A 26,146-nucleotide genomic window follows, 5' to 3' on the forward strand; every position below is an offset into this window, starting at 1 on the left:
CCTAGCATAAAGAATTATAGAATTTATTATAATTCCGTTTCAAAACTATTATCTCTTGGGTAAGTGCAGGGGTAAGTGTAGTAACAAATAATGTGCTGTTTTGAAATGTTCCGACATTCCAGCGAGTCCCCAAACGCCACATGGGCGGTTCTACGTTTTGGTCCATCCCCTTTCCCCTCCCTCTGATGCACAACCACGAGGCTCCACTCACTGTCTGAGGACCGGGGACCCGCCTTCTTTTCATTTGTCAACTAAAGATAGACAAGCCTGCGGAAGGCCAACCTCCCACGAGTTTCTCGAGAGGATGTTTCGGTGAACAACCGAGCAGCGGTGGTAAACATTCTCGCTTCCGCGTTGACTTGTGTGGAGCTAGCATGGAGGAGCACACAGCCAAGCGGCTCTGCTGTCGGACGGATTACGGGTCGGTGTGCCGGCCAGGCCAGCTCGCCGAAGCCGAAGCTTGGGCTCCCTCGGCGGCCAACACGCAGCGCCCGGAGTCGCTGCTGGATATCGCGGCCAGGCGGGTGGCGGAAAAGTTGCCCTTTCAGCGGGTGGAGGAAGGTTTCCAGCGGATTCCGGAGCCTGTACAACGACGGATTTTGTACTGGTCTTTCCCGAGAAGCGAGCAAGAAATCAGCGTGTATTCGTCGTTCGGAAGCGAGGCGGAGGAAGATTACGACCCGGAGAAAGACGACGCGAGTCCGGTGCCTTTCCGCCGCGGAGTCGCTCTAGTGGAGGAAGATTGCGTCGATAATGTTCTACAAGTGGGTGAGTTCAATTTTTTTTTATTTTTTTAATAGACTTTATGTCAAGTAAAGACCGAGAGAAACGACAATGGAAAGATTGTCAGCACCTTCTACTTTCAGGCTCTTTGCAGTCATATTGCAACTCATTGGCCTCCACTGACGACGATGGACGTCCAATCCATTTGAAATGGAATTGACGAAAATCTTATTGCTAAGCTCATGAAATTTCACAGCAGACGGCTGAAAAAAAGAACCTTTTGTTTGTGTTCACAGTACTGTACTTTTGGTTGTTATTGACGGCGATAGACGTCCAATCCAAACCGGCAGTGAATATACCTTCATTCGCTGCCATCCCTCCCAGTTCAAGTGAGTCGTGACAAACTCGTTTAAAAGGATACAAATCGGCAACATGACTCCATCATTGTCAATGGGACTAAAAAAGAGTAGTAGCGTACCCAATAATTCTCAATATATAAAGTGTGTGTGTGTGTGTGTGTGTATATATATGAACCTTCATCCCTCGTTTTTCGCGGTGAAATCGTACCCACCCCCCTGCGAAAATAAAAAAATCCGCGAAGTACAGGCGGCGCTTATTATCTGGGTCTTTGCCTTGGCATCGGCTAGGATAGTGTTGTTCTGCAACTTTATTAATCGTATTATTCAATATCTTCTCCGTGTTTTTTAGGCGCGCCACACAGCCCGAACCATTTAACTGATCAGCAGCATTCAAGTATCGAACGGTGTTTTCGTGCGACGCAGGGAATTTTTCAAACGGCCCCGTAAAAATTTTCCGTTCGTGCATAAACGCCGATTTTCCAGGGAAACAAAAGTTTTAAAATGTATTTAGCTTACATGAAAAGCTTTTTTTCAATTTTATATTTTTTATTGTACTACATATATTTTAGTAATCGATTGGTCTAACACAGAGTTTGTTCAAATAATCGAGTAATCACATTAGTTAAGAATATTGTTTTTTAAAAAAAGTTTGCATTTTATAGCATTTAAGCTTGCGGATTTTTGCTATGCACATTAGCCAATTGTTATTTTGTTGTACTTAGATCCTCATTAATTTTTTGTAGTGTTTGAGGCTAAGCTTGGGTATTTTAACTTATTTTTAAATGAAAGTGCATAGTTTGAAGAAACACTCGGGAATTTTATTTTGTATTCCAATTCAATGCTCTTTCAAAAGTACAATCTCAGCAAGCCCTTGTTTTACATCTCCTAAAATTTATTCCGCAACATATTAAATGTACTTTCAAAAGAGCATTAAATGTGAATACAAAATAAAATTCCTTAGTGTTTCTTCAAACTATGCAGAATTGCACTTTTATTTAAAAATAAATTCTAATACCTGAGCTTAGCTTCAAACAGTATACAAAATAAATAAATGAGGATCTAAGTACAACAAAACAACACTTGGCTAACTTGCATGGCAAAAGTCTACTAGCTTAAATGCTATAAAATGCTAACTTTTTTTTTTTTTTTTTTAAAATACACAATGCTCTTAATGAATTGTTCACACACATTTTCTCACAAAAAAACTGCTGAATATACCTGTAAATTAAATTGTTTTGTGATTTCACTGGTAACCTCAGAAACTTCCACTTTTGTTTGTTTGGCTGGCTGCCGTTGATGGCGGTAGACATCCAATTAATTTTGACTGGAGGTACAGTAGTAAATGAACTAGTTAGTTTGAATAATTGAGTAATTGGATAAGGGACATAAAAAATACCTGAGCTGCGCCTCAAACGGTATAAAAAAATAAATGAGGATCTAAGTACAAAAAAAGAAAAATTGGCTAACTTGCATAGCAAAAGCCTGCTAGCTTAAATGCTATAAAATGCTAACTTTTTTTTTTTTTTTTTTTTTTTTACAATGCTCTTAACAAATGGTTCAAACACATATTCCCTCAAATACTGCAAAATTTACCTATAAACTAAGTTACGAACGCATTAAAAAACATGTTTGCTCAGACATAAGCATACCTTATGTTGGGCTTAACAGGGAGCAGCTGGATTCAGCCACGTTAAATGAGTAATGCCATATTCACTAATGCCACTAGAGGGCACTGTATCCACCCAAACTAATAAAACTAAATGCAAACATTTTTAAAAACAAACCCTAACCTTACAACGCCTCTCTAATTAAACAAACCCTTGAAGCAGCAACATTTGATCCGAAGCTTTTTTTTCTAATCGAATTACTCGAGTTAATCGATTAATTGTTGCGGCGTTAATCTTTTTTTATTGAAAAAAAAAATCTGCGATGGACTGAGGGTGCGAAGTTTGAAACGCGAAGTAGCTAGGGATCACTATATGTATACATCATATGGTTCATGGAGCACTACTGTACATCCATAGTCATAAATTCTGGGACTTTTCACTATTCAGTTGAGTGAGAAAGTGTCTCAAAACCTTTGATTTAGAAGAAGTGAACTCATATAGCTTAACTCTTTAGGTGCTATTGATGTCAATCGTCCAATCCATTTCAACCGGGAGGGGCTGGAAATCACTTCTCAGTTGAAATGGATTGGACATCTATTGCTTTCAATAGGTGCTTTCAATAACAATTGCTTTCAGGCTATTCCATCCTCAGTTGATGTCATTTCTTTTAACGATCTGCCCCACCCAAAAACCTTCTACACAGTCGTACACCTCAGGGCCTGTAATCCCATTGAACTCCACACGCTTCATTGGAATGCTAATGCCGCCTACTACACGTCTCTGAATTGGCTCGTAAAGAAAAGTCGGAAACTTTCCATGGGAGTTCACTGGAAACGATTAGAATCGTTTCCAAGTTGAATTTTATTTTCTTGATGGAGCTCTGTTAATCTTTTTACTGTTATCAAATAGGGTGTAAGACAATATATCAAAAGGGTGCTATATGACGATGCTTTGTATCCCAAAAGGTTACCAATGTAGTCGATACTTCTGTAAGATCGCGATATATCACCTTTTTGAAATATTGTCCCACACCTATTAGTGAGCGATGCCAAAAACTGAAGTTTGATTTGCCGGTTATAAGTTTAGAATAGGCTTGCTAGTGTGCTCATTCTGTATTCATGTACTGTATTTTTTGGACTATAAGGCGCACCTGACTATAAGCCACCACCCACCAAATTCGACACGAAAATGCCACTTGTTCATAGATAAACCACACTGTACTATATGCTGCAGCTGTCCTCACTGTATTATGGGGTATTTACACAAAAAGATATTAACCCGTAAAACTTTATTTGACGGTGGCATCATAAGACTAAGACCAAATGAACCACCATGAAAGTTTCAAAGCTTCATTGCTTCAAGAAACTTCATTTGGTTATCACTGTTTCCTTGGGGGAGACAGTCAACCTCTGCTGCCACCTGCTGTCAACACTGTTGTCATCCAACATGCCTCCTAGCATGCATTGCAGCGCTACAGATTAAAATAACAATCAAAACTCATGTTCTGTGTTAAATATTTCTTCAGTTACTGTTCCAGTTTTTTCATGAATTGCTAGCAATGGTATTTGGTAACACTGTATTTTACAGTGGAGCCATAAAACTGTCATAAGACCATCATAAACTGAAATGTCCACTGATCAACGGGAAGTGACCCTCAAATGTCCACCGATCAACGGCAAGTGACCGTGAAATGTCCCCCAAATCAACGAGAGGCAACTCTGAAATGTCCCTCAAATCAACGAGAGGTAGCCCTGAAATGTCCCCCAAATCAATGAGAGGTAACCCTGAAATGTCCCCCAAATCAATGAGAGGTAACCCTGAAATGTCCCCCTAGTCAACGACAGGTAACCCTGAAATGTCCAATAATCAAAAGGAAGTCATCCAGAAATGTCCACCGATCAACGGGAAGTGACCCTGAAGTGTCCCCCAAATCAACGGGAAGTGACCCTGAGTGTCCCCCAAATCAACGGGAGGTGACCCTGAAGTGTCCTCCAAATCAACGGGAGGTGACCCTGAAGTGTCCTCCAAATCAACGGGAGGTGTGCCTGACGTGTCCTCCAAATCAACGGGAGGTGTGCCTGACGTGTCCTCCAAATCAACGGGAGGTGACCCTGAAGTGTCCCCCAAATCAACGGGAGGTGACCCTGAAGTGTCCCCCAAATCAACGGGAGGTGACCCTGAAGTGTCCTCCAAATCAACGGGAGGTGACCCTGAAGTGTCTATCGATCAACGATAGGTGACCCTGAAGTGTGCCCCGGTCAACGGGAGGTGAGCCTGAAATGTCCCCCCGGTCAATGGGAGGTGACCCGTAAATGTCACCCCGGTCAACAGGAGGTGACCCTGAAATGTCCCCCAAGTCAACAGGAGGTGACACTGAAATGTCCCCCAAATCAACGGGAGGTGACCCTGAAATATCCACCGATCAACACGAAGTGACCTGATATTGACAGAATGTGCCTCTGAAATGTCCCCAAATTAACAGGAACTGACCCGATATTCCAACCATCACAGCTAAGCTACCATCGCAATTTCTCCAAAAAGGCAGTTTCTAGTTATAGACATCAAATCCACTTCATCAAGGAAGGCTGTTGTTAAGTAATCATGTTTCACTGCCATTGAGGGCGATAGACGTCCAATCCAATCTGACAGACCTCCCATTCAAAGTGGATTGGACCTCTATCGGCGTCAATGTCAACCTATCAATCAAAACGTTTAAAAAAACATTTTAAAAACATAATCTTTTTCATGTCCACACAGGCTTTCGCCTGAGCGGCACGGTGCGAGAGCTGCCGACGATGTTGGATTACGACGGGCCGTGCACCGTCAGCGTCAGCTTCGATCGCTGCAAGATCACGTCGGTGACGTGCTCCTGCGAAGACAAGGAGATCTTCTACTGCGCCCACGTGGTGGCGCTGGCGCTGTACCGCATTCGCAGCCCCGAGCTGGTCGAGCTACGGCTGCCCATCTCGGAGACGCTCTTCCAGATGAACCGCGACCAGCTGCAGAAGCTGGTCCAGTACCTGATCACGGTGCACCCCAACCAAGTGCTGCCCATTGCGCAGAAGCTTGCCGACGAGATCCTGGGGCAGAACTCTGAGATTAACCGGGTGCACGGTGAGAGGCCGGTCAACTCGAACTGTGACTAGCGCCATCGAAAGCTGTTTTTCAGTAACTCGCGTGACCTTCCGATGAATTGTCCCCACAAACAGGCGCCCCCGACCCGACGGCAGGGGCCAGCGTAGACGACGACAGCTGCTGGCATCTGGACGAGGATCGAGTCCGGGATGAAGTCGAGCGCTTCCTGTGTCAGGGCGGTTACGACGATTCTGGCAGTGAGCACTACCGTCTATTCAGCAAGGCAAGCTCCTCCCACTCATCTAGAAAAACGACCCGCTCTTCCATTCCGACATGTTTACACACAATTGCCGCAGGTTAGAGACATGCTGAAGATGCGAGACTCCAACGGCGCCCGCATGTTGACGCTGATCACCGAGCAGTTCATAGGGGACCCTCGACTGGCGGGGTGGCGCCAAAATGGGAACACCATGACCAACAAGTACAGGCAGCTTTGGGATGAACTCGGTAGACCGAGATAGTGTTATTCTGTTTTTTTTTTTTTTTTTGAATGGGATTTCTTTGGCGCCGTTTGACCGATCGGCACCGTTCGAGTATCGACACGTCCGGAATTTTCGCGCGACGCAGGGAATTTTTCAAACGGCTCCGAAAAATTTTCCGTTGCGCCGCAAACGGCAATTTTCCAAAAAAAAAAATCTAGTCCTACCATTTTTGACCAAATTACATAATTTAGGTATCAAAAATTCAGGCACGGTTAGGAGCATAAAAGTTGTATACAGAATTTGGAAAAAATTTACGGTTCCCTGGAAATTTGCCAAAAACTTTCCCATTCATTTTTAATAAGGAAAAAAAAGTTTCAAAATGTATGTAGTCCAACAATTTTTGACCAAATCACACAATTTGAGAATCAAAAATTCCAGGATGGTGAAGGGCATAAAAGTTAGACACAGAATTGGGAAAAAATTTACGGTTCCCCGGAAATTTGCCAAAAACTTGCTCATTCATTTTTAATGGGGAAAAAAAGAAAAGTTTCAAAATGTATCTAGTCCTTCAATTTTTGACCAAAACACACAATTTGGGCATCACAAATTCCGGGACGGCGAGGGGAATTAAAAGTCACAGAGAATTTTTTTTTTTTTTTAAATGTAGCGTTTCCCAGAGATTTGCCAAAAACTTGCCCATTCGTTTTAATGAAGAAAAAAAAAGTTTCAAAATGTATCTAATCCTACAATTTTTGACCAAATCACACAATTTGAGAATCAAAATTTCCAGGACGTTGAAGGGCATAAAAGTTACACATAGAATTTGGAAAAAAATTAAGGTTCCCCGGAAATTTGCCAAAAACTTGCCCATTCATTTTAAATGGGGAAAAAAAGAAAAGTTTCAAAATGTATCTAGTCCTTCAAGTTTTGACCAAATCACACAATTTGGGCATAATAAATTCCGGGACAGTGAGGGGCATAAAAGTTATACAGAATTTGAAAAAAATTGACGGTTCCCCGGAAATGTGACAAAAACTTGCCCATTCACTTGTAATGGGAATAAAAAAAAAATTCAAAATGTATCTCGTTGCAAATGCAAATCTCAGGTGTGATTATGCCTGACTATAATAGGGGTGGGAACCTCTTGGTACTAGTGCTGCAACGATTAATTGATTATCTCGATTAATTCGATTAGGAAAAAAATCTTTGGATCAAATTTTGCTGCTTAGAGGATTAGTTTAATTAGAGTGGCGTTTTAATGGTTTGTTTTGAAAGTGTTTACATTTAGTTTTATTGATTTGGGTGGCTACAATGATATGAAAAAGTATCAGAACCTTTTTGGAATTTCATTTCTGCATAAAATCACCATCAAATGTGATTTGATCTTTGTCAAAATCACACAGATGAAAAAACAATGTCTGCTTTAAATAAAAGCACCCAAACATTTATAGGTTTTCATATTTTAGTGAGGATAGAATGCAAAAAATGACAGAATGGGGAAAAATAAGTAAGTGCCCATCATGTTTAATATTTTGTGCCCCCCCCCCCTCCCCCCCGGCAGTAATAACCTCAAACCAGACGCCTCCTGTAGCTGCAGATCAGTCTGGCACATCGATCAGGACTAATTTCAGCCCATTCTTCTCTACAAAACTACTGTAGTTCAGTCAGATTCCTGGGATATCTGGCATGAATCACTGTCTTTTGGTCATGCCACAGCATCTCAAGGGGCTCCAAGTCTGGACTTTGACTTGGCCACCAGAGAAAGGAGGAATTTACCCGGGAATGAATAGGCAGTGACTCGAACTCAACAGGAAGTGACCTGTAAATACCCTAAAATGAACAGAAAGTGACCTTTAAATGCCTCGAAAATTGGAAAGAGTGACTGTGAATGCTCTGGTTTTGAATAAACGAACTGTCTTACTAGGGCTGCAGCTAGGGCTGCAGCTATCGAATATTTTAGTAATCGAGTAATCGTCTGAAAATTCTATCGATTAATCGAGTAATCGAATAAAACAAATATATTTTTAGGTTAAGAGCAATTATAGATATACATGAGAAAACAAGACATTTTATCATTTTCAGTCAATCAATGTCTTTATTTTTTATGTATATTGTTGAAAACAGCCAACAATTGCATCTCAGATGTAACTAGAATTTTAAAAAATGACTAATTCACTGCTTTCACTCAAAAAACCTTTAGATCTTATTTAAAAATGTATATATATTATATATATATATATAAACACACCTAAAAATGCCTTTACGCTTGATAACACACATCACTTAAAAGTTAGGATTTTTTCCCACGTTTTTCAATTAAATTTCTATTTGTGTCAAGCCATTTTTAAGTTCTAGTTAAGTTTTAAGTTAGTCTAAACTGTAAGTCCTGATAGGATTGTGAGTTTTTCACTGTTCAAAATAAATGCATGATACAGGCTGTATTGGAGCACATTAGGGACTAGTGCTACTTGGTGTTTTATCCAGCAATGACTACTGAGCTAAAATTGATAGTTAGCATTATTGAGTTTTTATTTGATACCCTCATCACTCCACAACGCTATGTTATGTTAAAGCCTGTATGTAAGACACGTTAGCCACGCATCGAAAGCGGTCTTAATTAATTGAAACCTAGCCCTCCGCAGTGCTAACGTAAGGTGAGCTAGTAGTGACAGTAACGTTAATCTTATATATTAGCGCTTAGCGCTCTTTATTAGCGTTTAGCGCTGTACTGCTTTAAGATGGCGGCTGTTTGCTAACGCTGCCCAGACGCGGCCTAGTCTGTCACTGCGCATCTAGTTCAACATAAATGTGATCTCTATGAGACTCATTGGACGCTAGCTGCCACTAACGTAGCATGAGCGGGCTAGTATTTAGCAATGTCGGCGTCGTTTGTAGCGGTTGTCGGCTGCAGTGTTTGTTTTTTTTTTTTTTTGCTTCTTCCTCTACGCACGTGACATCAGCGCGTTGTCCCGCATTAAAAGTAGTCCGAGCAAAACGTGATGCTTAGAGCTGTCAAAATAAACGATTACTCGAGGTGAATAAAATTACTCGGATCAGTTTTTAAACTCGAGTTGCTCGAGTATTCGTTTCAGCTCTAGCTGCAGCTATCGAATATTTTAGTAATCGAGTATCGTACTGAAATTTCCATCGATTAATAGCGTAATCGGATAAAACGTTTAGGTAAAGAGCAAAAACACTGGTTAAACTTGAGAGTAGTAGCTGAGATCTGTCATGACAGAACATCGCTTTAATGATATCTGCCGCCCTCTAGCGTCGTGAATGGGTATAATGTCTAGACCGCAAATATAAGACGACCCCCACTTTTTCAGTCTTATTTCAATGCAAAAAACACTGTCTTATATCCGGGCCAATACGGTAGCTAGTGCTTTTATGAACGTTATGAGGGGAAGTTTGTAATAACATGTTTGTTGCCACAGGGGTGCTGTGGATGTGTGTCGTCCTCAACCCGCACTGTAAGTCAGATCAGAAGTCATCATGGCTGAGGCAGCTTCGCCGCTGGAACGGCATGGATGTGTGCCCCCTGGAGGAGGGAAACCAGCTCGGCAACCTCGACGCCACACAGCAAGGACAGAACGCCAATCCTGGTTAGAACTCACCTCTTGAATCATTGTTTTTCATTGCAGGTTGTGGTTCTTGTGGACACTAATTTTCAAGTCTGGAACAGTGGTGCTGAGGGTGCAGCAGCACCTCCTGGTGTTGGGGAGGAAAAAGTTTTTTTTTTGTTTTCTTAATAAATCAAGCGAGTTCATTTAACTTTGGGGATTATACATATGTTGAAAAGTTTTTTATTTTTTTTTAAATAATAACATGGTCACCACCTGACACTTTGTTTGGTACCAGGTTACGTTGGATAAGGTCCTATTGGAACGTTGACAGAGAAGTTGTTAACATGGTGCAAAAACAAATTACCAATTTTTTTCTTTGCAAAAACAGCAAAATTTTCTAGAATTCAATTCGAGGTCGAAAATGAAGATGATTAGGACTAGGGTTGTTCCAATCATGTTTTTTTTACTCCCGATCCGATCGTTTTAGTTTGAGTATCTGCCGATCCCGATATTTCCCGATTCGATTGCTTTTTTTTTGCTCCCGATTCAATTCCAATCATTCCCGATATTTTTTCCCGGTCATAAGCATTTTGGCAATGCATTAAGAAAAAAATGAATACAACTCGGACGAATATATACATTCAACATATAGTACCTAAGTACTGTATTTCTTTATTATGACAATAAATCCTCAAGATGGCATCTACATTATTAACATTCTTTCTGTGAGAGGAATCCACGAATAGAAAGAGTTGTAATTCTTAAAGGATAAATGTGACTTTGTATATTGTGACTAAATATTGCCATCTAGTGTATTTGTTGAACTTTCAGTATATGATACTCTAGCCATGCCCATGCCCAAATGCATGATGGGAAGTGCAACCATAACTGTGCTTAGTGCTACCAATTGATATATCTTCTCTGCATTGGGAAATTCACTCTACTCATTTTACGCTGCCTTTAGCTCTCTATATAGGTAAAACGGTGCCATTACAAATTGAGTGCGACAATGCGTGAGTGGGTCGTGCAGCGCATTCATTAATTGCATTAAATATTTTAACGTGATACATTTTTTTAAAAATTAATTACCGCAGATATGGGGATAAATTTGATAACCCTACCTTAAGCCTAAACTAAAGAGTCTGGATAAGTGTAACATATTATGTCTGTAACGTTAAATACAAATAGAAAATGATTTAATTAAAAAATATATATATATATTAAAAAAAGCCATGTCCGATATTTTTTTGCCGATTTCGATACTTTGAAAATGACGTGATCGGACCCGATCGACATCTCTAATTATGACAGTTTATCATAGTGCCCCGTTGTGCTGCAACGATTATTCGATTAACTTGAGTTATTCAATTAGAAAAAAGCTTCAAATTGAATTTTGCTGCTTTGAGTATTTGTTTATAAAGTGGCATTGTAATGGTTTTTTTTAAAGGTGTTTGTATTTAGTTTCATTAATTTGGGTGGATACATTGACTTCTAGTATTAATAATGAATATGACATAACTTTTCAAATGGTTGAATCCAGCTGCTCCTTGTTAAAACCAACATGAGTTAAGTTTTTGGTGGAGCTAATGTTTTTTCTTATGCATTCGTAATTTAGTTTATAGGTATATTTAGCTGTTTTTTGTGGGAATACGTGTTTGAACAATTTGTTAAAGGCATCGTAAAAAACGTTTGCATTTTATAGCATTTAAGCTAGCTGACTTTTGCTATGTTAACCAATTGTTCTTTTGTTGTACTTACATCCTCATTTTTTTGTGTACCGTTTGAGACTAAGCTCAGATATTTTAATATATTTTTAAATGAAAGTACGAATCTGCATAGTTTGAAGAAACACTCGAGAATTTTATTTTGCATTCACCTTTAATACTCTTTTGAAAGTGCAATCTAGGCAAGCCTTTGTTTTACATGTCCTAAATGTATTCTGCAACGCATTAAATGTTCCTAATCCGATTACCATACTCGATTATTGGAACTAACTAGTTGATTGATTAATCAACTCCTAAAATAATTGATAGTGAAGGAATTCACCCCCCCCCCCCCCCCCCCCCCGCCAAGCCGCGGAAACACCGCCAGCCGAAGGAAGTGCTGCTCCGCTGGCACCGCCCCGCAAGCCAACAGATGGGGGCCGACATTCCGCGCGTTCCCCTCTTGTGTTAACCTTTTTTACTGACTCCATGTTTCAAAAATCTGAAGAAGGCTTATCGAAACCAGGTTGACAATTTATTTGTTGACAGTGTTCAAAAAACAAGGCAAAACAGACGACGGAGGAACAATGCTGGATCCAAAACAAGGCTACATAGAAATGTTTCCGAGCAGCGAACAGTTTGTTATCTCGGTGTCCAGTCTTTTTGAAAGCTGCGGTCGAATGGGCTGGGCCGACGGTGTGGCTGGGTATTGTCTTGGGGTCATCCCTCTGTGGCCGGTTTTGGGCGGTTAGGTTCGTGCATCATCGTTCATGGCTGGGACGTGGTTGCCACAGCGACCGACGCTGGTCTTGACGTCCCAATCGCCCACTATCAACTTATTACCCAGGCTGGGCGAGACGCTACTTGTTTTAGGACAAAGCGCCCTGCTCTTTGTCTTTGGAGTGGCCGGGAGAAATGATTGCGAGAGTTGGTGCGTCAATCTTGCTCGTGACGCACATGTTGGGCTTCTGTGATAAGATGGCGTTGTGTATCTATTCTGCTTCTTTTCATTAAACTATGGTGTGCTATTTATTTTATATTAGGTGTGTTAGAGTAGTACAAACAATTAGAGGGGTGCAAAATTTCCAATTCTTAGATTATTCGCAATTCGGCCGTGGAAGATTCGAGAATGATTCACAACCATCCAAATTCCGATTATTGAATTATACCAGGTAAAGCGGAAGTACAACACACTCAGCGCACCGCGCGGTCTTTGGGGCGCAACGAGGAATGGAACGAGAGTAAATATCATGTGCAGCTAATGCCGCTAGGTAAAAAAAAAAAAAAAAACAATACCTGACTGTGGCCGTCAGCCGCTACAAACAGCGCCCAGTTCTAGTTGCTACAAACATACGGCTATGGTAGATATCACATATATCTAGACTAGATGTGAAATGACAGACTTTCCCGCGCTAGTAAACAGGCGCCATCTTAAAGCAGTAGATTTCTCTAGAAGGCACTGTTGTAGGGAACCTAATTACTTTTTATCTAAAATACCCCTAAATCGGCAAAATCTTGACTTGAATCTATCTTTAAATGATCAAACAGTTTTAAAACTTTCACATGTCGAAAGTAGACATGAGGGAAATTATGGAATAACGGGCGCAATTTTAACAACTTTAATGGTTGATTCACAACATTAAATTAATTGAATGTGGTTTAAAGCTGCTGATACAGAATGGGGACTTGAGTATTTTATTTACTGTTTTTAACCGGTAACTTGATACTAAAATAGTAGTTTGGTTTATTTAGCCTGAGAGGATTTTTGAACAATTTTGGAACAAATATACAAAACATTTTTTAAAATGGGGGGGAGGGGGGCATCAATAATCGATTTATAATCGAATCGGAGTCTCTGAATCGCAATTGAATCGTTAGGTGCCCAAAGATTCCCACCTCTACAAACAATCCTACAGTACATATGAGAAACGGTACTATTCCCTGATTGTTTATATTAAGTGTGTTAGAGTAATGCAAACAGTTATATGGTGTGTGCGAGAAAGATAACTATTCCCTTTAATAGCTGCAGCCCGACTGCCCAGCGAGGCAAATTAATTGTGGACCTATTGCCTGTAGGTTACAAGTTAGCCAGTGGAGGGCAGCCTTCGGCCCGTAGTAGCACACTAGCACTTGTTTTTTCACATTTAAGCAGGCTTGGGAGGTGAAATCCCACAGAAGAAAAACACTGTCAATGAATGAAACTGTTGATGACGGCATTGCTATTGCTAATTGGCTTTACTCCGTCCCCATTCAGACTCACCTCAGCGAACTGTTTTCACAAGAGCCATAGAGGCCTGCTCCCTGAACTGGCAGGACCCCCACCTGCAACGCATCCTCACCGAGGACCGCTACGCCGATTGCTCTCGCCACGACAACTCGGAGCTCTTTGACAGCCAAGGGCGGCCACTGTGGCAGGGTGAGATAAATCATAGAGTTGAACTAAAATGATATAAAGCTGCCAAAAAGCATTGCAGGTAGTCCCCGGGTTACAAACGAGTTCCGTTCCTACGGTGGCTAGGTAACCCGAATGTTCGCGTAAATTAATAAATAAATTAACTAGTGAGGCACGATAATGCATTTTTCAGCCGATACCGATAACCGATAATTTCCTCCTCGTTCCAACCGATGTCAAGCCGATAATTCTATTAAGATTTATGTAAAATTTTAAAGTATACATAAGAGAAAATATTACTGTGCAAAAATATTATTGCTCTTTTTTTTTCAACATCAAATGTGAACAAGTAGTAAATTCCAACATCTAAATGAAGACAGATTGTCTGACATTGTGTAATGGTAAACTTTTGGCAACAATTACTTACAGAGTAAATACGTAAGTTGCACAAAAATGGCTTTAAAAGTAAGCCATTAATAATGTATAACATTACTACACAGCAAAAACAACTCCTTAAAACTAATTAAATTCCCTTGTTTTCAGTGTAAATATATTGGAAATAAGTGAAATTAACTGCCAGCACTTCAAGTATATTTCACTCAGATTTCTTGAAGAAAAATAGCCAGCTGAAAATAAGCTTAACAGCCTTATTTTAAGCAATAAATGATTATACATAATCCTAAAAAAAAAATAGTCAGAAATGTTCTTTATTCAAGAATATGTATGGTTCAAAACATTATTTGAAAGCAATTTTTTATTGATTTAGGTGAAAAATGACCTTATTTTTTAGATGTTTGGGCTTAAGAACAAATGGCAATATTTAGTTAAAGTAAGTAGAATAATCTGGCGCATTCATCTGTTAACTAGTCTTCAACACTCAAACAAGATGGGGAAAATTATTTGACTAGATTTAAGAAGAATGATCTGATTAAGACGTCATAAATTTAAAGCGTACTGAATGCATTACTGACTGGATGACTTCTTTGTGTGGTTTGGTGCATGTTACAATTATCAACTAACCACTGTGCCGTCATGATAAACACGCTTACTTGACATCACTTGTCCAAATATCCGTGGTAAAACTGATGCGATCGGCAGGTCTTTCACGAAAAATCGTGGTCGTGTAAACTGCATTATTTTTTCATCCAGGGGTTTGGCTATCGGGTTATTCGGGAATTTACTCCCGCCTGTGCCCTTCAGTCCCTCCGGCTGCCAAATTAGCACCCGCGCCAAGCCTCTGTCTTGAACTGGAGTGGCGGCGGCAGCTAAATTTGTACCGGATATCCGCCCGCCCCGGCCGGCTCGCTGTGGCGTATTCGGTGCATGGTTCTGCTCTGCCCGCTTAGGGTGAGGCGGCGGCGGCCTGCCGGACCGGCGGGCTATGTCGGAAGACAGCTACTTGTCGACTATCGGTAAGGTTGCCACCTTTAAGAAATAAGAAATATGGGACTCCCCCTCACGCCCAAAGCTGTACAGGCAGAGAAAAAAAGGGACATCCCCAAAACTCTTAAAATGCATAGAAATGTATCTATTCATTTACAGTGCCTTGCAAAAGTATTTGGCCCCCTTGAGCCTTGCAACCTTTCGCCACATTTCAGGCTTCAAACATAAAGATATAAAATTTTAATTTTTTGTCAAGAATCAACAACAAGTGGGACACAATCGTGAAGTGGAACAAATTTTATTGGATAATTTAAACTTTTTTAACAAATAAAAAACTGAAAAGTGGGGCATGCAATATTATTCGGCCCCCTTGCGTTAATACTTTGTAGCGCCACCTTTTGCTCCAATTACAGCTGCAAGTCGCTTGGGGTATATTTCTATCAGTTTTGCACATCGAGAGACTGACATTCTTGCCCATTCTTCCTTGCAAAACAGCTCGAGCTCAGTGAGGTTGGATGGAGAGTGTTTGTGAACAGCAGTCTTCAGCTCTTTCCACAGATTCTCGATTGGATTCAGGTCTGGACTTGGACTTGGCCATTCTAACACCTGGATACGTTTATTTTTTAACCATTCCATTGTAGATTTGGCTTTATGTTTTGGATCATTGTCCTGTTGGAAGATGAATCTCCGTCCCAGTCTCAGGTCTTGTGCAGATACCAACAGGTTTTCTTCCAGAATGTCCCTGTATTTGGCTGCATCCATCTTCCCGTCAATTTTAACCATCTTCCCTGTCCCTGCTGAAGAAAAGCAGGCCCAAACCATGATGCTGCTGCCACCATGTTTGACAGTGGGGATGGTGTGTTCAGGGTGATGAGCTGTGTTGCTTTTACGCCAAACATATCGTTTTGCATTGTGGCCAAAAAGTTAAATTTTGGTTTCATCTGACCAGAGCACCTTCTTCCACATGTTTGGTGTGTCTCCCAGATGGCTTGTGGCAAACTTTAAACGAGACTTTTTATCGATATCTTGGAGAAATGGCTTTCTTCTTGCCACTCTTCCATAAAGGCCAGATTTGTGCAGTGTACGACTGATTGTACCACCCGCTTCGGGCTGCATTCCCAAACAACCCGACTCCGGGAGGACCGCAGCATCTCTGTATCGTCACAAGCCCCATAGCTTCCTTTATAGTTTATTTGTGTTTACAATAGCTTTAGCATTCGTGCTAGCAGCAGCTATTCGTATTCGTCCCAGAAATCTTCGTGATGCATTTTTAAATGGCTGCTGGGTTAGTGGTGTTCAATGAGGACGCTTTATTTACGCCTCGTGGAATTTCTGCATTGCATGTTTGGTAGATGGCGAGAGCATCGTTTATTTCATTTCACACACGGGAAACACTGAAGCAATTAAAAATTGAACGTATTTATATGTAAATGATACTGTAGCCATGCCCAAATGCATGATGGGAAGTGCAACCATGACTGTGCGTAGTGCTACCAATTGATATATCTTCTCTGCGTTGGGAAATAACATAAGGTGTTAAGAAAACGATCAATTATTACCTTGCTTCACCACATTGCTTCCCACGATATTTCTAATCGTAGGGAGAGGGACTGTAAGGCTTTAGCCTATTAAAACAAGGCTCCAAAGGCTGCCAAAATTCACTCTACTCATTTTACGCTGCCTTTTAGCTCTCTATGTAGGTAAAACGGCGCCGTCACAGATGGAGCGCGACAATGCGTGAGTGGGTCGTGCAGCGCATGCATTCATTGGGTTAAATATTTTAACGTGATACATTTTTTAAAAAATTATTACCGACGTTATCGGGATACATTTGATAACTCTACCTTAAGCCTAAACTAAAGACTCTGGATGAGTGTAACATATTATGTCTGTAACGTTAAATACAATTAGAAAACTATTTAATTAAAAAAATATATATATACAGTATATTAAAAAACGGCATGTCCGATATTTTTTTGCCGATTCTGATACTTTGAAAATGACGTGATCGGACCCGATCGATCGCATCTCTAAAAAAAAATGATTGTGATAATTATCGATATCGACTGATAAGAAAATGTTTTGCCGTGACATCAATTTTTGTCATATCGCCCAGGATTAATTATATGTAATTGAACTTACCTCACCAAAATGTTGGAGCTAAGTCCTAGCTAGACAGCAAGCTTCAGCTCCAAAATGACAGACATCCGGCTGGTTTGCTGACTTTGAAATAAAGGTTTCCAACTACTGTATTTCGAATAAACATTGACAGACATGCACATATTGTAGCATCTACAAGGACAACGCCAATTTGATGGATATACTGTACACGCTCCACGCTCAGCAGGAAAACGGTACATTATTTTTGATTAATTATACTCACTTGGACACCAAAAATTGTATGTAAAAAAAAAAAAAAAAAAGAAAAAAAGTTGCCCATGGGAAGAGGACGCTCGCCGTTAGCATTAGCCTAATACTAACGTGAATGAGAATGCTATGAGTTACATTTAGAAAACAACACTGAAATAAATATATAAATGAAGTTAAAAAAAATCAAAAATGGGTATTATTGATTGACCAATTTCTCTTTCATTGTCAATTGCGGCATCGTTTGATCGCTGCCAGTGGATTGCTTGTCAATCGCCGTCAATGGCATCCAATTCCGAGGTTCACAATGTCCTTAAACGATTCATCGTCTAACAAAATAGTTGTCACCTAATTTACTCATCGGATTGTTGTATGTATTGTATTGTTGTAATAAATGATGTATATTTTTGTATTTTAACATCCGCGGTCAATAAAGAATATTCCGTTTCTGATTTTCAGAACACGTCCCCACGGCGTGCGCCCGCGTGGATGCCCTGCGCTCTCACGGCTACCCCGAGGAGGCGTTTCGGCTGGCCGTGGCTGTGGTCAACACGATACGACGGCAGCAGCACAAACAGCTGGAGTTTTTCCGCGCTCATAAGAAAGGTCGGTGCTTGTTATTTATATGTTGTTTTTTTAAGGGTGGGGATTGCTATTGAAAACACCTATGGACGTTCAATCCATTTCATATTTTAATTGATTGATCGGCTTTAAAAGAATTCAAATTCCTCTCAATGGGCTGCATACTAAATCAGATAAAATCGTGACTCCGCTGACGTCATCCACCTGTTGGGGACGCTAGAGCCCTATAAAGGTAGGCGTGGCTAACCGGCAAATTAAAAGACTAATTTCTCGTCATCTGCTCTTTGCTAAATTGTTGTATATAGTCGAATCGTCTCAAAATATGATTCTAATTCACATAATAATGCTATTTAAGACTTTTTTTCTCCTGTCGTATGCTCTTTAAGACCAACATAAGCGAAGTTGTTTGAGGTACTGTTTTTTAATGCATTCATAATTTAGTTTATAGATATATTTAGCCGTTTTTGTGGGAATATACATATATCTGAACCATTTGTTAAGAGCATTGTTAAAAAAAATAAATAAATTGCTTTTTATAGCATCTAAGCTAGCTGACTTTTGCTATGTAAGTTAGCCAATTGTTCTTTTGTTGTACATAGATCCTTTTTTTTTAAAAAAATATCGTTTTTAGGCTCAGCTCAGGTATTTTCATTTTTCATGTTCCTTATCCGATTATTCGAACTAACTAGTTCATCGATTAATCGACTACTAAAATAATCAATAGCTGCAGCCCTACTAAAGTTAGTTAGACTTCACTTTGATGGTTAATGCAGTTATTGCAATTTTGTTGTTTTATCACAATAGATTGGTTTATTTATATTTCAAAAACCAGAAGCCATCCTTTTACGAATGTGATTGCACTTTAGTTTACATATTTAAATGTTCAGATATTAAGATTTGAATGAGGCAAAACATGCTTTTTCTCTCAAATATATTGTGACAATCATTTGTTTCGGGTGTACTGTAATTATTTTCTGTATCAAAATTAATTTGGTGTTCAAAAAGTCTTTTTTTCAAGCTTGAGTCTTGAAAAAGAGGGGGTCGTCTTATAATCAGGGCCGTCTTATATTCGGGCCAATACGATAATTGTAGCAATTAAAAAATCTTAAAATTATAAATAAAGAAGCTAAACTGTAAACTTCGAAACACCCACAGTTGGTTCCATTCGTAGCGCTTCGCATGTGCTAATTGTATGAAGGTAAAAAGTGTATAAATGCAAAATGGTATGTAACTGAACCGAACCGAAACGGTTCAATACGTCCACGTTACACCCTTAGTAAATATGAATAATATTTTAATTAAAGCTCTAATTGGTCTAGTTATAAAGAACTCATCATTCAATAAAATAACCATAGTGACATTTAACATGCTTTGTTTATGCACAGAGGTGCTCCGCGAGTGTGTGACGTCTGTCACCAACCTGGAGGGTTGGGTGGGACACCCGTTAGACCCCGTGGGGACCCTCTACAGCACCCTGATGGAGATTCTTCACGATGAGTTCCTGGATGTAGAGGACACGGAGGAGCTCGCTGCGGAGGTGGCGCTGATCGGCCTGGGACAGCAGAGGGTCATGCCCGACGGTCTTTACGCGCAGGAGAAAGTGTCTCGCAACGAGGAGCAGCTGCTGGCCAAGCTGTCGGAGTTTGCGTCGTACGGGCTGGTCGACGTTTTCCGCAACCAGGCGGAGATCTTGCTGGAGGGTTAGTCAAGTTCTCCTATACGGAACTCGCTCTGAAATTGAAATTTCAGAAATAATGAAATGGAGATTCTGAACATGCGTGTTTTCTGTCTTATTCTAGCTGGTCCTTATAGCGGTCTAGGCGAGTTGGTGGATAGAGAGAGTGTCCCCATGCACAACTTAGCTAAATTACTCTTCACGTCGCTGCTAAGTTCTGAACCTGAGCTGGCCTACAAGATTGCACTGAGGGCCATGAGGTAAGTGGAGAACATACAGACAGCAGGAAACATCTTTAAAATATCATGTGTTTAGACTAGCATTGCACCGATACCATTTTTGCCTCCAGATACCAATTTCCACTGTACTGAAATCATGTTTCTCTTTTCTTAACATATACATTTTTCCTCCCTCTTTGTACTAAATTACTCCATACTCACGTGAATGTAAAATAATTGCTATCATTAAATGCCTTCTAAGGCAAAAATGTTGTTTTATTTTAATTAGAGATGTCCGGATCGATCGGCATCCCGATCACGTAATTTTCAAAGTATCGAAATCGGCAAAAAAATATCGGCCATGCCTTTTTTTATAATATATATATATATATATATATATATATTTTTTTTTTTTTATTAAATCGTTTTCTAATTGTATTTAACGTTACAGACATAATATGTTACACTCATCCAGAGTCTTTAGTTTAGGCTTAAGGTAGGGTTATCAAATTTATCCCGATAACGGCAGTAATTAATTTTTTTACAAATGTAAAAATATTTAACGCAATTAATGCATGCGTTGCATGAGCCACTCACGCATTGTCGCGCTCAATCTGTAATGGCGCTGTTTTACCTATATAGAGAGATAAAAGGCAGCGTAAAATGAGTAGAGTGAATTTTGGCAGCCTTTGGAGCCTTTTTTTTTTTAATTGGCTAAAGCCTTACAATCCCTCTCCCTGCGATTAGAAATATCATGGGAAAAAATGTGGGGAGCAAGGTAGCATTTGATCTTTTTCTTAACATCTTATGTGTTTTCCCAACGCAGAGAAGATATATCAATTGGTAGCATTACGCACAATCATGGTTCCACTTCCCATCATGCATTTGGGCATGGCTACAGTATCATTTACTGAAAGCTCAAAAAATACACTAGATGGCAATAATTAGTCACAATATACAAAGTCACAAGTCTTTCTATCCGTGGATCCCTCTCACAGAAAGAATGTTAATAATGTAAATGCCATCTTGAGGATGTATTGTCATAATAAGCAAATACAGTACTTATGTACTGTACGTTGAATGTATATATTCATCCGAGTTTTATTCATTTTTTTCTTAATGCATTGCCAAAATGTATTTGATCGGGAAAAATTATCGGGAATGATTGGAATTGAATCGGGAGCAAAAAAAAAGCAATCGGATCGGGAGCAAAAAAACATGATCGGAACAACCCTAGTTGTGGACAGGTGTCTTTTATACCGATAATCAGTTAAAACAGGTGCCATTAATACATGTAACAAGTGGAACCTCGTTAGAAGAAGTTAGACCTCTTTGACAGCCAGAAATCTTGCTTGTTTGTTGGTGACTAAATACTTAATTTCCACTCTAAATTGGAAATAAATTCTTTAAAAATCAAAAAAATGTGATTTTCTGTTTTTTCCCCACATTCTGTCTCTCATGGTTGAGGTTTACCCATGCTGACAATTACCGGCCTCTCTATCTTTTGAAGTAGGAGAACTTGCACAATTGGTGGTTGACTAAATACTTATTTGCCCCACTGTATATTCATTTCCACTTGCTCTATAAAAGTAAAATTTACTGACCACCACAATGTTTTTTATTCGTTTCTTTTGGGGTTTCTGAATGCTAAAGAGTTGCACTTTTGAACTAATTCATACTTTTTTTCAAGCATTTTATCTGATTTTGATCTAAATAATAAAATGTCTGAGCGAGTGCTCGTCCTAGAGTGTTGTTTCGATAGTTTTTGCTAGGGGTTGTAGTTGATCAGCTCCCTTTGGTTCCAGGAACGACTGTACAGTACACTTACAAAAGTTACTAAGGGCCTTTTGTTGATTATGTCGCTTTGTTTGTTCCAGACTACCGGTCCTGGAGTCCAGCATGGCTTCCGGCGACCTGTCACGGTCGCGTGATATGGTGTCGGAGGACAATCGTTACCCACGCTGGTTCACGTTGAGCCACATCGAGTCGAAACAGTGCGAACTGGCGTCTGCTATGCTAACTGCTGCCAGGGGTAAGTTGTACGGCTAACAAAATAGCTTTCCTGTTTGAAATTGAAATAATAAGGCTCGAGACCCCATTGTGTCATCCTACAACATAGATTTGTCATCAGGCAAGACTTGTAAACTGCAAACAGTTCTGGAATCCATCCAGAAGAACATCCACTCCTCTTCGCACATATTCAAGCTGGCCCAGCACGCCTACAACATAGCTTTCACTGACGGCCGGCCGGATCTGACGGTGCTTAAAGTGTCTCTGGAGCTGGGCCTCCAGGTGAGAGCATTTTTTTTCAGGTACGAAACCGCTGCATAAATTATCCGTTGCTAATTCACGCCTTTTGGCAGGTGATGAGAATGACACTGCCTACTTTCCATTGGCAAAGAAGAGCGAAGGTGCGCTGGTTCGTCAGGTGCGCCACTGCAGTCGGTAAGTTGACATTTTAAAAAACGGAGGACATTTGTGAGCTTTTGTCCATTCCTTGGAAACTCTTTGGTGTATTCACTGAGAAAACTCTGGTATACTCCCTGAAATGTGCACAGTGGGGACTCCTGTGCATGTTATCTCACGGGTAAACACTCTGGGCACGCTCCTTGGACACTTACTGGTGCGTTCCCTGGTGTGCTCATGGTGTGTTTTCTAGATTTCTTGTGTGTTCACTGTGAAGTCGCTGATACAGTGGGGCAAATAAGTATTTAGTCAACCACTAATTGTGCAAGTTCTCCCCCTTGAAAATATTAGAGAGGCCTGCAATTCTCAACATGGGTAAACCTCAACCATGAGAGACAGAATGTGGGAAAAAAACAACAGAAAATCACATTGTTTGATTTTTAAAGAATTTATTTGCTAATCATGGTGGAAAATAAGTATTTGGTCAATACCAAAAGTTCATCTCAATACTTTGTTGTGTACCCTTTGTTGGCAATAACGGAGACCAAATGTTTTCTGTAACTCTTTACAAGCTTTTCACACACTGTTGCTGGTATTTTGGCCCATTCCTCCATGCAGATCTCCTCTAGAGCAGTGATGTTTTGGGGCTGTCGTTGGGCAACACGGACTTTCAACTCCCTCTATGGGGTTGAGATCTGGAGACATGCTAGGCCAGTCTAGGACCTTGAAATGCTTCTCCCGAAGCCACTCTTTTGTTGCCCTGGCTGTGTGTTTGGGATCATTGTCATGCTGAAAGACCCAGCCACGTCTCATCTTTAATGCCTTTGCTGATGGAAGGAGATTTTCACTCAAAATCTCTCAATACATAGCCCCATTCATTCTTTCCTTTACGCAGATCAGTCGTCCTGGTCCCTTTGCAGAAAAACTGCCCCAAAGCATGATGTTTCCACCCCCATGCTTCACAGTGGGTATGGTGTTCTTCGGATGCAATTCAGTATTCTTTCTCCTCCAAACACGAGAACCTGTGTTTCTACCAAAAGGTTCTATTTTGGTTTCATCTGACCATAACACATTCTCCCAGTCCTCTTCTGGATCATCCAAATGCTCTCTAGCAAACCGCAGACGGGCTTGAACGTGTACTGGCTTCAGCAGGGGGACACGTCTGGCAGTGCAGGATTTGAGTCCCTGGCGGCGCGTTGTGTTACTGATAGTAGCCTTTGTTACTGTGGTCCCAGCTCTCTGTAGGTCACTCACTAGGTCCCCCCGTGTGGTTCAGGGATTTATGCTCACCGTTCTTGTTATCATTTTGACGCCACGGGGTGAGATCTTGCATAGAGCTCCAGATCGAGGGAGATTATCATTGGTCTTGTACAGTGGGGAGAACAAGTATTTGATACACTGCCAATGGGAAAACCCATTGGCAGTGTATCAAATACTTGTTCTCCCCACTGTATGTCTTCCATTTTCTAATAATTGCTCCCACAGTTGATTTCTTTACACCAAGCGTTTTACCTATTGCAAATTCTTCAGAGAGTTCTCCCAGCCTGGTGCAGGTCTTCAATTTTGTCTCTGGTGTCCTTCGACAGCTCTTTGATCTTGGCCATAGTGGCGTTTGGAGTGTGACTGACTGAGTTTGTGGACAGGTGTCTTTTATACCGATAATGAGTTAAAACAGGTGCCATTAATACAGGTAACGAGTGAAGCCTCGTTAGAAGAAGTTAGACCTCGTTAGACAGCCAGAAATCTTGCTTGTTTGTAGGTGACCAAATACTTATTTTCCACTCTAATTTGGAAATAAATTCTTTAAAAATCAAACAATGTGATTTTCTGTTTTTTTTTTTCTCTCATGGTTGAGGTTTACCCATGTTGACAATTACAGGCCTCTCTAAGCTTTTCAAGTCGGAGAACTTGCACAATTGGTGGTTGACAAAATACTTATTTGCCGTACTGTATCTGGGTAATTGCCTTCTGACATGAGTGCGACACGGGTAAATACCGGAACATTACCGGACTTTGCTGTATGCCTGAAAAGAGCTTTGGATGCAAGTGATCTCTGGGTGTGCCAATTGTCTCCCACGTAAACTAAATCCTATGCTAACACAAGAAAATAACAAAAATCCATTCTCATTCATGTGTCGCAGGTGTGTCTGCGCTGGAGAGCATCATGCAAGGCTGGGAGACCCTGTTTACCCCCAAAGAGGCCACCAAGGAGGTGGCTGTTGACGTTGTGTTTTACAGCACCTCGGCGCACCTCGACTTAGACTCTCGGCAGCAGGAGAACTTGGCAAACTCGGCGCGCACCCTGGCGCTGCAGTGCGCAGTCAAGGACCCGGAGAACTGCGCCCTGTTGGCCCTAAAGCTGTGTGAGAAGGACCACACAGCTTTCGAGACGGCCTACGGGATCGTGCTAGATGCCGCCTCGGCGGGCATGAGCTACATGAATCTGTTCAGGATTGCGCGCTACATGGAAAAACGCGACTACCCGGTGCGGGCATACAAGCTTGCCACCTTGGCTATAACTCAGCTGAACCTCAACTACAACCAGGATACGGACCCGGCCATCAACCACGTCCTGTGGGCCTGCTCTCTCAGCCACTCGTTGGGCAAGACCGAACTGACGGCAGTCATCCCGTTGGTAATGAAGAACGTCAAGTGCGCCACGGTGCTGTCGGACATTCTGGGCCGGTGTACGCCAACCGCTCCCGGCCTAGCCGTGCCGGACAGTCGAAGGAACGCGAGCGAGCCTATCTCCCTGGACAAAGCGCAGCTACGGGACCTGCTGGACGCCACCGTGGACGCCTATATCAACACCGCGCATTTGCGCCTCACGCACATCACCCCGGGACGCTACGGCAAGTTCATCGAGTTCCTCAGCAAGGCGCGCGACACCTTCCTAATGGCCCACGACAGCCACGTGCAGTTTACAGAGTTCATCGACAAACTCAAGCAGCTCCACAAGGGCAAAAAGAAACTCATGAGGCTTGTGCGAGAGCGATTCGACTGATAGATGTAGAAAAAAAAAAAAAAAACACCAAAACACCATTTTTACTTGAGTTTTATCCTACAACTTGAAGTGAACCTAAAGCCTTATGGAGTCTAGGGCTGCAGCTATCGAATATTTTAGTAGTTGATTAATCGATGGACTAGTTAGTTCGAATAATCGAGTAATCGGATAGAAACATGAAAAATTAAAATACCTCAGCTCAGCCTCAAACAGTATTTTTTTATTTTTTAAAATGAGGATCTATGTACAGCAAAACAACTAGCTAGCTTGCACAGAAAAAGTACGCTAGCTTAAATGCTATAAAATGCTTAAAATGCTAGTTTTTTTTTTTTTTTACAATGCTCTTAACAAATGGTTCAGACACAGAAAGCGACTGAATATACCTATAAACTAAATTATGAATGCATTAAAAAAACATTAGCTCAAACAAAAACTTAGCTTACGTTGGTCTTAACAGGGAGCAGTTGAATTCAGCCATGTGAAAAGAGGCAGACCAAATGGCATTGTATCCACCCTAATCAATAAAACTAAATGCAAACACTTCCAAAATAAACCATTACAACGACACTTTAATTAAACGAATACTCGAAGCAACAAAATTTAA

At 40.9% G+C, this 26,146-nt stretch overlaps 1 protein-coding gene and 1 long non-coding RNA gene across 3 annotated transcripts in view; one reads left to right on the forward strand and one right to left on the reverse strand.

Annotated features, from left to right (window-relative positions):
* On the forward strand, positions 1–25,577 carry zswim6 (zinc finger, SWIM-type containing 6). The gene is made up of 13 exons (XM_057819827.1): positions 1–768; positions 5,447–5,803; positions 5,899–6,047; positions 6,121–6,271; positions 9,684–9,851; positions 13,770–13,931; positions 18,117–18,263; positions 19,625–19,939; positions 20,039–20,174; positions 22,010–22,164; positions 22,252–22,424; positions 22,496–22,577; positions 24,680–25,577. Exons 1-13 carry the CDS (start codon positions 375–377, stop codon positions 25,540–25,542), a joined length of 3,252 nt encoding a protein of 1,083 aa, XP_057675810.1. The 5' UTR covers positions 1–374; the 3' UTR covers positions 25,543–25,577.
* Positions 7,813–26,146, reverse strand: part of LOC130905997 (uncharacterized) — a 25,734-nt gene continuing 7,400 nt past the window's right edge. Inside the window, exons 2-4 of one of the 2 annotated variants that reach the window (XR_009061185.1) lie at positions 19,660–19,970; positions 13,776–13,921; positions 7,813–8,076 (exon numbers count right to left, since the gene is read on the reverse strand). This is a non-coding gene — a long non-coding RNA (uncharacterized LOC130905997). Of the gene's footprint in view, positions 8,077–12,168; positions 13,701–13,775; positions 13,922–19,659; positions 19,971–26,146 lie in introns of those variants that run through there. The other variant, XR_009061186.1, reaches the window with a different exon arrangement.

The sequence above is a fragment of the Corythoichthys intestinalis genome, chromosome 17 (genome assembly GCF_030265065.1).
Source record: "Corythoichthys intestinalis isolate RoL2023-P3 chromosome 17, ASM3026506v1, whole genome shotgun sequence".
NCBI classification, from domain to species: Eukaryota; Metazoa; Chordata; class Actinopteri; order Syngnathiformes; family Syngnathidae; genus Corythoichthys; species Corythoichthys intestinalis.